Genomic DNA, 12,668 nt, shown 5'->3' with positions numbered 1-12,668 from the left:
CGTACCGATCTTATCACCTCTGTCATTTATTAACTACATGGAATCCGTAGGAGACCTGATGTCAGGGATGGGTGTCGAGGTCCACCAGTATTCTGACGACACCCAATTGCATCTTAAGGGGTCATCATCACCACCTGATGTTCTCTGCCTGCAGTGCTGTCTTCACACTCTTAAGTGCTGATGTATTCACTGTCTCTTAAGTTGAAACCTTTTAAAACTGAATTTCTTCTTATTTGTTCTTCCTTTCTCAGCGCTTTTTCAGGACTTGCTTGACCTCCTTACTTCTCCCGGTATTATTCCTTCACAGGTGTCTTCTTTCCAATACCTTGGTTTTTCTTTGAATTCCAGTTTAAATTTTAAAGTACAGATTTCTTGTCTAACTCAATCCTGTGTATTTTAGTTTCCCTGTTTTGCAGGATAAAACCTTTTTTATCTCCGCACAGCCATCCAAGCTTGAGCTCATCCCACGCCTGGATGGAGGCAATGTTTTATTGCCAGGACCTCTCCTTTACTCAGCTGTTCGACTTATCACAAGCTTGCAGAGGTTTGAACACACAACCATTACTTCAATTTCACTTCACTGGTCCCGATTCACTCTTCAAACAGCCTTTATAGCTTGCCAACAAGCTGTGCATTGCTGCTGGTTCTGGGTCAGGACAACTAAGAGGACAACCTCAGGCATGTGTGCTACTCTTCTCAAACTTTCTCTTCATCTGCTCCTCCTGACTAGAACTCGCTTCCCTCTTCTAGCCATCATCTTCCACTTTGCTGGCTTTTAGGAATCTCTTAAAACATACTTTTTTTCCTGATTTCCTACTGCAGATTTTTTCCCTCCTAATATTATGTTTCTATTTTATGATTAGCATTTGGCTGTGATGCCGAATTTTATATATGGTCTGATTTACAGTGCATTTGCTTTATTGTACAGCGCCTCATGGCTGGGGATACATTTTAAACATGGTAATAAATAAATAAATAAATAAATACATACAATAAATAACTATTTAACACACTGTCAAGCTGATCATCCTCCTCCCTGTAGCATCTGGGTTAGAAGAAATCCTAGGGGGTGTGCAACAGGTGTGTTGTGAGGACAGGGGTAGAGGTCTGCAAGGGAAGCTAGCATGGTTGAAGCCAGCTGCAGGACACCATGTTGATCCTGTGCTGGACATAAGCAGAACGATTTCCCATCTTGCGCTTAGAAACCATGACATGTCTAACTGTCAGCATGAGCCTAACTGCCAACCACTACCCTTTCTGCCTTTACAGCCTTCACAGGCTTGCCAGCTGCTCCGGTTTTACCTGCAATAAAAGCCACAGGGCCCGATTCATGGAATTTTTTGCACGGTTCAAAGTGACTTTGCACTGCTGCAAAAGTGACTTTGCACTGCCGACACAAACCTTGATTCATGGAACTATGCAAAGTGTATTTTTGCAGTGCAAAATCCTTGCAAAGTCATTGCATAGTCATTTTTGAAGTACAAAATGATTTTGCACAGACTTTGCACTGCAAAAACACACTTTGCACAGTTCCATGAATCAGGGTTTGTGTTGGCACTGTAAAGTCACTTTTCAGCAGTGCAAAGTCACTTTGAACCGTGCAAAAAATTCCATGACTCGGGCCCTTAATTACAAAGACAAGTATTACCATCTACAGCCACTTTTACACAAGCAGAACCAGCCTTAGCAAAAATGATAGCATCTTGGCCAATTTCACAGTTAAGGTCCACACCCATCTTAGCATCAATGACTATGTTAGTTCCAACACTAGCATCTAACCGCGATCACCGCCATCCTAACACCATCGTCAGAATTACTGCTGACATGCAGACATGGTCGCTATACGGTTACAGGTCAAAGTTTCGACTCAAAAGGGTCGAATGACAAAAGGGTCGAGTCAATTCCACTGAAAAAAAGGGTCTAATTAATATATATATACATTTTAAACAAAAAATTCGATCCTTTTGTTTTCGGTCGAATTGACTCGACCCTTTTGTCATTCGACCCTTTTGAGTCGAAACTTTGACCGGACACCTCGCTATACTAGGGCCATCCTGCCTTTCTCCTTACCAAAAACACCCTTTTACTCATAACCACCAGCCTGTGCTTCAACACAACCCCTCGGGCAACTTTCACTTCGTCACCAAATCTCCTAAACCCCTGAGCCCCTGACCCCCCAAATGGCAAAGCCACCTCCAACACTCTCGCCTGGTTCCCAGTTCCTCCTCATTTCCATTCACAACACCTCAGATCCCTCCTCATGCAACCAGCCTCACTCTCAGACCAGCCCCCTCACTGACCTCCTGCTCTCAACCACACCACCCAATATCCCCCTCTTCTGTTGTACTCACCCTTCGCTCTGTCCCCAGTCGCTGCGCACACATAGGTGCCGGTGAATGGGGTCTGGTGCATAGCCCTCGTGACAGCTGCATTCTCCTAAAACAAAAGACAACAACACATTAGCATGAGATGATGGAAGTAAACTAGCATTGGTAAAGCCAACAATTTGGATGTTGTGTGGCCATATGATAGGAATTCACCAGTCACTTCTACATTGATTCTACCTAGTCATAAAATGGCATCAGCTGGAAAATGGTGTGAGTACTTGGGCATGTGTTTACATGTCTATCTAATATCCATTCAGAAATCAAAACTGTATGCTTTGCCATAACTTGTTTTTAACATGACTTTCTGTTCAAGATCAGTTTCACATATTGCTTATAGTTAAAGTTGAGACACTTTTATTACACATGTATTGCTTGTACAACTACAAGAAGACAGCTTTGAAATAACACAGGCGGGCCCTATACAACACAAACAGTTCATTTGATTGATTTATAGGGCTAGCTCACAGATATCTCAGGAGGATGTCTTTTGGGAAGCATGGGGTAAGTAGTGGTTGGGAATGGACATGGGTTTTGGCATAGGCATGTGAAGTCAATATGTGCGTAAATAACCAAAGATCACCCACTCCTGTAAAGGGTGTTGCATCCCTGACATGGTAACTTGCTAGCTCCAAATGTGATACTCTAATAGTTTGCCCTTCCAAGGTTTGATCATTATTTTATAGGTGATCAAATTAAAGTGCCTAAAACGTGTTAAGGGAACGGTGTATGGCTTTATGCTGGAGGATTGATTGGAACTCCCAACTGATAGATGGAAGCATTATTGTGTTGACCTATACCCAGGGTCGATTGGCTAGAGGAAATGAGTCAGGCAAAGTTGAGCAGGAGTCTGCTGTGATTTGCAAAGCGGGCCTGCGCGAGTGTAGAAGCCCCTCCCTGTTTTAGCAAAGCTTGAGGCTGATTGGTGTTGGGCAACCTTGGCAATGAAGGTGGGAAAAGGAGACAGACATTCTCCTTACACTATCGGGGGTGTTTGCTGCTATATCAGCCCAGATCCAGGCCTGATTCCTAGGGCATGCCTGATTCTGAGTCTACAGACTCAGTGCCAGGATTGAGTACCAAACTGTGGGTCCGTTGTGGGTCCATGGCATGCGGCTTTGCCCAGAGAACATGGTGCCAAGGGCATGAGTTTCAGCCATGCCCCTCAAAGAGACCCAACGTACTCAGGACCCCTCAAAGGGCTCAGCTGTGCCCAGTGCATGGCCTGCAGTCATGCATCATTCACCTCAATGAACCCCAACATGTCCAGTGGTCTTGGGAACAGTGCATGCCAAGGACATTCTGTCTCTTCAGCCAAGCTTTTGTCCACGCCCCGGGTGCCTCAAGCTGACAAACATGTCCCATTGGTATTGGCATGCAGACATGCACCCAGCACCTCAAAGGACCTTAATGTGCCATCTGGGCATGGCCTGCTGTGCCATGCCCAGTGGCAATCTGCTAGGGACATGGCTTTTAGCAGAGGCACAGCTCAATGAACACACCCAACATGACCAGTGCAATGTAATCACCAGGTTCATGAACCAATAAACACATTCCAACATTGCACCACAATGTAAGTGTCAGGTCCATGGATCATGATCTCGGTCCGTGTTCATATTGGGGACTGCTGATTGTTACGTTGAACCGGCTGATGATAAAGCAAAATCTGCTACATTTGTTCTGCAAAAGAGGCACATTCTACCCCATACAGGTACCCCTTACATCTGCCAATGGTTGGGTTGGCTCCAGACGGCTGCTATTATGCCCCCTTTAGTTTTGTTTCAGAGTGTTCTCTGAAGTCTTAAAGACCAGGTCGGTGAACCAATATGTTCAGTCCATCTCTGCCAATCATAACGGCTCTCTTTCAAGTAACCAATCATATTGCTTTTTATTGATGCCTGGGCCTCTGGTCCTGTCTGCAGAATTGAATTAACCAATTAGTTTCTGCAATAGTGGCAGATACAGATATGCGTATAGTCGTGGATAGGCCAGCAAGTTCGCAGTGTTTCTAATTCAAAAGTTGGTAGTGTTCGACTTATTTGTGTTTCTTTATCAAAACACCAGAGGCATTTTGTCCAAAGAGAAGATTGTGAGTGGGAACTGGCCCCAGCTATGCACACACATTTGGTGTTAACACATTTAGCAGTGTTTGTCAACACAAAGACTGCATGGGAGTTCTCACGAGCAATTCCTCTTTTTGGAACCCCTCAATATCTTCCGGCCCTGGCACTGAACTTTAGAGAGCTTTCCAAACACATTCAGAGCTGGTTATGCCTGTTTTTTTGGAAAGTTGTGTGCATTGTCACTGAATGGCGTCCGAGTTATTAGACACAACAGGGTTTACAGGACTATTGCGTAAGGCCTGTCAAAAGGTGATATCGCAGAACGCCGGGAGGACACCTCAGGGGCCGCACTCTCACCTTGGGAACAGGAAAATGCCATGCAACATGGGTTTGATACAAGGTTCAGTGCTTGGAAGCTGGAAGAGGCTGGTATTAAGCACCATGTAACTCACCAATACATAACATAAAGAGGGTATTTTTTCAGAACACACATTCTCCACAGGCATGTCAGGTAAGGTTAATCAGTTAAGGTATTCCAAAGTGAATGCATTGGGAAATCAGCCTTGGGGTGGAATAGTATTTTGAAGGCCTAACATAATGCTACTGTCAGAAAAGGTGATTCAGGAATGTGTGTCAATGGATGTTTGGCAGCGAAGACGTTGCAACAAATGGTTCAGAAGGCATGCCATGTGTGCAGTGTTACATGAGCAATGTTGAGGAATGTACCCCATCGAATGTGCACCATTGAAAACCCCACAAGGAAGTCATGCCAGGGCTCCATGCTGCATCCCAATGCCCAAAGTGGCAAATGAATACCCCGAGGTCTCTTGCAAAGGTCTAGCAGAGAAAATGTTCAAAGAAAGATCCTGGCCGGCATGGGCAAACCTGGCGCCTCATGAACTGGCAGAGAAATTCAGAGAGCGCGGAGTAGCAGTCGATTCTGACATCATCATCAAACCGGACGCTCGACGCACCCTGTGTGTAATTCCAAATGTAATGTGGCTTTAAGGCTTCCCAGAGCTACAGCATTTCGACCAGTTGGAGTGAGGCAGCAATGATTGTCCCTGTTCTCATCAGAGGCCTTAACTTTGGCTCCCAGTGCTGCCCAGGATATAACTTACGTGTGTGTGCGGATCATTTAGTCAAACCTAAGCAGCTGTGATGTCCTCATTAGTACTCCAAGCCCTCTCACCCTGCTATCTGCATTGCAAAACCGAAGGCGAAGCATAGCCCAACGAGTGGCACAGCACCCTAGGTGAGCCATCAGGAGGGAAACACATCATTTTGGTCTTTAAGGAAGAGGGTGATGCCTCTTCCATGCCTTCTAACAGGTGATCTAGGGGGTGTCTGCAACATTTGTCTATCCAGATGTTTAGAACTAAAACTCCCATCAGCAGCAGAAAGGATAGTCAATGGTGAGGGATCTGGGCTAGAAACTGGGTGTTTGATAGAAGTTGTTTCTGTATGCAGCTCATCAGGATGCACAAAGCCCCTTGAAGTGTTATGCTCACACTTACTGACTCCTACTTACTTACTCCTCCTGGCCAGGCTAGAAGATGTTGGAACGGTCATCTCTGTGCTAGTCATGGCTTGGTTTGTTAGAGCATGCCTGAGAATGGACCTATGGGAAAAGGCTTGCAAGGTGTGTACACAGCGCTTTAACTGGTGAGCAAACTCGACTCAGGGCTCTTATGGGGGTGTGGCCGAAAAGGGGAATGGCCTGGCAGAGGGTCGTGTCGCAATTAAGAGGCAACACTTCCCTGACCTGAATGCCACCTGTTAGGCCACTGGCCTTCTTGACCACCGTACCGGCTTGACTTTTGCAAAAAAGGCAGTGGCCTAACGGGCGGCATTCACGACGGGTAAGTGTTTCCGCATCACAGCAGCACCAACCACCTGCCGAGCACCCCATTGCATAATCATCTGGGGTGCGAGAGTGATGATCACTGCATCTCTACTGAAAGGGGGAGGGGGGTGTTGCATGGTTCTGCACAGGGGAGAACTTGTAACATTTTCCCGTAAGGGGCAAGTTTACTTTTCTGGCCCATACCACAGTGCAGCGGCTTCAACTTCTAGAACAAGTTAACTCAATACAACAGCTTTCCCTCCCACTCATTCTCAAGTATATATAGTAGACATTATTGACATTTCTTTCCTTTTATGCAACATATTTTTCAGGTATGTTTGTGGTTTCTTAGAGACCTGGACCCCTGGAAATTCCCCCACTTACCAAAAAAGTAAAATGATTTCACCAGGATAACATAATTGGTGAAATGGGAAAACTTGAATTTGAGCCCAGTTTTAATTTGTGTTGCAGTTTGTAATTTGACAACAGGCTACATCTCCTCCCATCCCAACGCATGTTTAGTTTTGGCACAATATAACAAGGTGGCACAGCTAGAGAATTAATTTGTGAAGCAGAGTCATTGCTGAACCAGGGAAGCCTGTGTTTGCTCTCGGAGCCAAACATGAGCTGCCATGACAAAAGACCCATACCTGGCTTCCTGCCTCGCCAACTCACAACACAAAACCCATATCGGCACCCAGTGTACACCATCCACCACAACATAAGACCCTCACTTGTCATCCTTCAAACATAAGTTGTTCAATGATAATTAGATTTACACTATAGAGTATAAACCCATATGAGTGAGGCTTTCTCTACATATAGGTAAAGAAAATAAGACACAGTGATGAACAGTGAATTGCTCAGGATCCTATAATGTATGCAGTGTGGAAGGTGGGAGTTTGAGCCCTGTATTCCTGGTTCCACAGCTTCCAATTCAGAAAGCAGGAGGGGGGGGCGGCATCCTCTCCTATTCCATCTTCAATATTAGAAACCAAAACATGCTTTCTGCAACGTTTTTATTCAAGAGCCAAACTAGTATACTGTTCAATACATCTGGTTTTCAAAGCACCGATGTATCTATGAATTGTCTGCTTGCTAAGGCAAATGCATCTGAGAAGTAGACTAAGATTATGATTATAATGAAAACTTAATGTAATTTAATTTTACTTTGTACAATTGTATACTTTCAAAACACGAAGTCACATAATGAAGCAACCTGAAAAAAATATAAGACAAGTAGTAATTATATACAAATTAAAAAAAATATAATATAAGTAGTAGATGCCTGAATCCACCTCTCCCAACATACCTTTGTGCTGATTGGCCTTGGAGATGCACTTATTGGCCTATTGGGGACTGGCAGGCTTTAGCCGGCCCCCTCTCTGAAGGCCCACATCTTAATGCCCTGTCTGTTTCTCTGTCCGTTGTCTGGCCGGGTCTGTGGGTCCGCCCCTACCCCCTAACGTGAACATGGAGGCTAAGATCTACACACTATCCGGAAACACTGATTTCATGGAGCACCGAACATTTCTCCGACTGTCAGTTCCCGCAACTAACTTCATTGCTCCTCTTCCTGCACACCTGTGGTCTCCCCACCTCTGACTCCATCTCATCTGGACTCAAACCAATTTAGCTGTGTCCAGTTGCCGCATGTTTCACCTTGTCCTGCCGAAAATTGAATGTAGTTGTGTTCCGTTGCTGCATGTGTTTCAACTTGTCCTGCCAAAAAATGAATGAAGCTGTGTCCAGTTGTGGCACATGTTCCACTTTGTCCTGCCATCATTGAATTTAGCTGTGTCCAGTTGCTGCATGTGTTTCACCTTGTCCTGCCAAAAATTGAATTTATCTTTGCCACCTGCAGCCTCTACTTCCCTCACCCTGTTTTCGCCCTATTAGCACCCTCCTCCTCTTTCTCTTCTGTCCTCTTTGTATTGTTGGTGTATTGTCCCTCCTTCTGTTTTCAACCGCCCACTCTGTCCTCAACTCCCATGAACCCTACTTGCCCACTCCCTTATACCTTAACACTGTTTAACTACTTGTAGCGTTGTAATGCCCACTAGTCTACAATTTCTATACTCCTCTTCCCTTCCCCTGTAACCCAACCACCCACCCCCCTCCACTGTGTTTATGTTACACCGCTATATAATTGTATTATCCACTAAACATTATATGGTAGCCTGTCTGCTCTCTCCAGCCCCTCCACCCCCACCTACCTTTACCCTTTTTTGTGTAAGGCACTTTGAAAAACAAAGGATTGTCATCAGATATGAAAGAGTTATCTTCACTCTTATGTGTATCTCATGCACTTATTCCTGCATTTCTGTGCTCTGTGCAGGGCTGTATCATTCAGAAAGTCAAGGGCTGTGAATGACTGTTGGTTTTCCCACTTTTACCACCCCCCCCCTCCTTGAGCACTTTGAAACACTTCTGTGTACAGGCACTATACAAAAAAGCAATAAAAGAATTATAATAATTGAAACACATGTTCCTAAAACAAGTATGCACCACTTAGAAAAGATAAAGGGGGTCCAGCTAGTCCCACAATCGGGTGGAGTGGCAAGCAGGACAGATATAAATATCATCAAAAGTCAACATACTGACCTACCATTCCAGGTGTGTACCTCTGTCTCATTTACCCTATTTTTCTTACCCATCATCCTCTAGTGTTCTTCCCTTGCACCACATTCTCAATGCCCCCCTGTTTCACACAATTAACGGTCAGACCTCTGTTCCGATTTTGCTCCATTTTAACTATTACTTCAGTCCCCTTCCCTTCCACACACGTCTTTCCTTGCCCACATTGCTCAGTCACCAATTCCTTGCCACTCACTCCCTTTAATTGCCCATCACATCAAGCCCATTCCTTGCCCCTCACAACCTTCCATCGCCCTTGCTTTCAGTTAGGTAGTAGGCCACCTTGATTTGCCAGTCAGCCTTTGCCAGACACGACAAGAAGCCATGGTCGGGGTCTTGAAGGTAATTGTGGGTTTGGGGTCTGCACTTGGACAATGCATAGTAAAAGATGGCGAGGGGATGTGGCTTTTTTGTTGTGCTGCCAAGTTGCACATTTTGGAAAGTCGGCTGCATATTTCAACGCACGGAAGCAGAGAGAACAGCAAAGGGAGAATATGCCTTTGACCTGGTGATGGAGTGGGAGCAAGAGCGGTCCATTACATTTATGTGTTTTTTCAAATAAGGTGGAGTGTGTGTGTGTGTTTCAGTTTATGTGGCTGGGTCAATGTGTTTGAGTGTATTTGTGATAGTGTAGAGTATAGGTGGAAGGATATATCAGTGTTCATGTGACTTTGTAGCTATATATATGAATTGGGTGTGGATTTGAATGTGAGTCTTTTGTTGGTCACATAGGAGAAGAGTGTTCTGCGAAGACAATGGACAACAATCACAGATTTAGGGGGATCAATAGGAGTTAGCTGGTAACCGTACAATTGTCAGTATTTGGCAAATACCACCAATTTTACTATCCACCCAACAGGGTTGTGTCAAATACCACTGGTGGTATTGATTGATTGATTTATTTATAGAGCGCTTTACACCAAGGCGCTTTACACCATCCCACTTCCATGGGAATACCGTCAATAGTATATTAGGCAGACGATTTGCTGCAAACCCATCTATTTTTACCTTCACCTTAAAGGTGGAGGTAAAAAATCCAAGCTGGCCCCACATTTTTTAAATCTTTCTTTTTACTGTACAGAAAGGAAGCACCTGTGCTTCCCTTCAATAGAGTGACAAAAGTTTGGACAAAGGGACATGCTAAGGGGGTTAAAAGGTGAGCATCTCCCTTTGCCTCCTCTCTCCACCTTACCCATATAATGCATAAAAGCGCCAGAATAGACCCTTTATGTGCATAAAGAAAAACAACAGTAGTGATATGAGTCAGTACTATACATAATCGTGTTCTTCCTTCACATTGAAACGTTTACATTACAACCTTTGGAGGTGATATTTCTGAAGTAGCACCGGAGGTATGCCAGAAATACCACCTCTGTTGTGGTAAAATTTGAGTAGGGTGGATTTTATGAAATTCCACTGTTGGAGCTGGTAACTTTCTTCAGCTGTATAAAAAAATCCTTCTAACTCTGCATGGCCCCCTTAGTGTGTAGTATTCCAATAATTAGTTCCTGAATATTACTTCTTGCTATGTCTGTTTTTCAACTGTGTCCAAACGTAAGTACCACAAACAGTCCAACCGCCATTTCTAAAACCACTCTATAAGTAACATCAATGGATGTTATTCAGGAGGCTATTAAGCTCTTTTGTATGAACACACCTGTGAGAGAAAAAAATATATCACCAGAACAAAGGGGAAACATTTGTATAGAATCATACCGAGGACACACTCTATATGCACCCTTACTTCCTTGACAAGTAGGCGCTGTGATAGGCTGCTGTGGATTGTAACAGACCAATGGTGTACGTGAAGCAGTGGTGCCAACAGACCATCCAGGGACACAGAATCTGTTATTTATACATTGCACTGGGCGGTACCAACATGCCCCTGCAGCCTAGACTCCTCCCCCTCTCACTCACTGAGGAGCCATCCAGGCACATCTACACTACTGCTGAAATCGAGACGACTGCCTCACCTTATTTATTTATTTTAATTCTTAGTAATGCGCCATATTGCCTGTGAGCCTCAAGGCGCACAAGAAATTAACACAGAATCTGAGCAGACTTTGCAGCACTTTGTGTCAGGCTAGATTCTTAAATATTGCGTCTTTTTCAATTGTTATTTTTACATTTTGGAGCTCTGGCTCATGGAGCAACATCCCAGCCAGCCTGGGGGGCAATTGCCCCTTTGCCCCCCTTGCCAGTCCGTCGCTGGTGTCTGCGCAACAAAGAAAGAAAACACTTTTATTCTTAAGCCTGAATCTCTTTCGTACACAAGAGCTTCAGGCTTTAGAAACAAATGCCTTTGTTTCTAAGGAGCTGGGGTTACCAGAGGACTTTAGTGAGCCCTGGCAGTGCCCCAACTCGAGCACAATTTTCAGAGACTGCTAGGGCTCTACCCCAGCTAGCCCCATCCCACTTAAAGCCCTATGCGTACAACTTGCTAGGCACTACTGCGCTGTCTGGACCCCCGCAGAGAGCCTGCGGCAGGCACACAGAACGGCGGATCAATAATTGAACATGGCAGAGGCTTTTCCAGCAGCAGTCCCTGAGGCTCGTGCTCCGTAACCTGGGGCCGAGCGACACAGACGCTGTGAATAAAACCGAACCGGTGGCGGGTCACGGGTTTGGGGGGCGAGGGGCTGTTGAACATCTCCTCCCTTCAACAGAACAAGCTGGAGGCACGTCCAAATGCAACAAAATCGGTAGGAAAAAATGTGCACTGGCTGTAGGGCCGATGATAGTAAAGATCAAACGTCCAGGGGCGTCTCCCGAGGCCCGCGCTGATGTACGGCCTGTCAGAGGCGTGCACCCTGATTCATTGCGCCCAGGCCAGCGGCGGCCAGTGTCAGCAGCGCACCGACTCGGGCATCAGCGCCTTATCTAGAAAGACCTCCGCGGCTGAGCACAGGCGCGGCCCTCCTCACAGGTCATCACTCTTATTTGACTACAGCAAATTCTGGAACATGGACCCCTTTGCCGCCAAGCTGCTTTAAACCTTTTTTGTAGCGCCGCTTCTAAGATTTTTGAGCTGGCGCACATGTTGGCATCCTCTCCAGTTCCTTCGCTTCGTTGGACGGATCATTAATTCTAGACGCTTACAATACAGCAAATATGTGTTCTGCAAATTACAAGCAGTTCTAACTGAGCGTGAGGCAGAACTGCGAGATATGTTTGCATCAGCCCTCCCCACCCCCCACCACCCCCTCCGCATTCATACTCATAGCCTCAGATCCCCCTCGCCCGCCTCACCCAGAGACAGGCGGCAGAGCTGGGACTCGTTAGGCTCCTGTCTGGCTCTGGCGGCTTCACGGAATAATAATTCCGCTGGCTCCAGCACAGGGGACAGCTTTGCTTAGCTCGAGGCAATTGTGTCCCCCTCTCGTAGTGGTCCCCTCCGGTCACCTCACCAATCCCGGCGGAGGCGTCGCGCGCCATCCCCAGTGCAGGCCGTGCTTCATCTGCTGGAAGAACTTCATTAGTGCAAGAGACGTCTATGAGGTATCGATTAAATACCCAATCTGAGCGCTGTCAGCCGCCGCCCGGAACGGATGGCTCGATTAGTGCATAAGAGGTGGCATGGGGGAAGCACTGCTGTGCTGCACACTCTCCCTGCGTGGGCCATGGCAGATTTCAGCACTGGACAGCGACATGGAAACAGACCGAAAGGCTCACCCGGGGGCTCACTTTGGTTGTAGTTGAAATCCTGGACCTTCTCGTACCTTGACACAATGCACGGAA

General features: G+C 45.9%; 1 protein-coding gene across 2 annotated transcripts in view; it reads right to left on the bottom strand.

Moving 5' to 3' along the window:
* ASTN2 (astrotactin 2) overlaps window positions 1-12,668 on the bottom strand; it is a 3,972,579-nt gene that overhangs the window by 2,191,707 nt on the left and 1,768,204 nt on the right. For both annotated transcript variants that reach the window (XM_069609664.1, XM_069609663.1), the window contains exon 8: window positions 2,352-2,436. In XM_069609664.1, the coding sequence (XP_069465765.1) occupies window positions 2,352-2,436 (85 nt within the window). The remainder of the gene's footprint in view (window positions 1-2,351; window positions 2,437-12,668) is intronic.

Source organism: Ambystoma mexicanum, chromosome 8 (genome assembly GCF_040938575.1).
Source record: "Ambystoma mexicanum isolate Mex_15411 chromosome 8, UKY_AmexF1_1, whole genome shotgun sequence".
NCBI lineage: Eukaryota > Metazoa > Chordata > Amphibia > Caudata > Ambystomatidae > Ambystoma > Ambystoma mexicanum.
The sequence above is the reverse complement of the archived record's forward strand: the minus strand, read 5'-3'. Positions and strand labels throughout refer to the sequence as shown.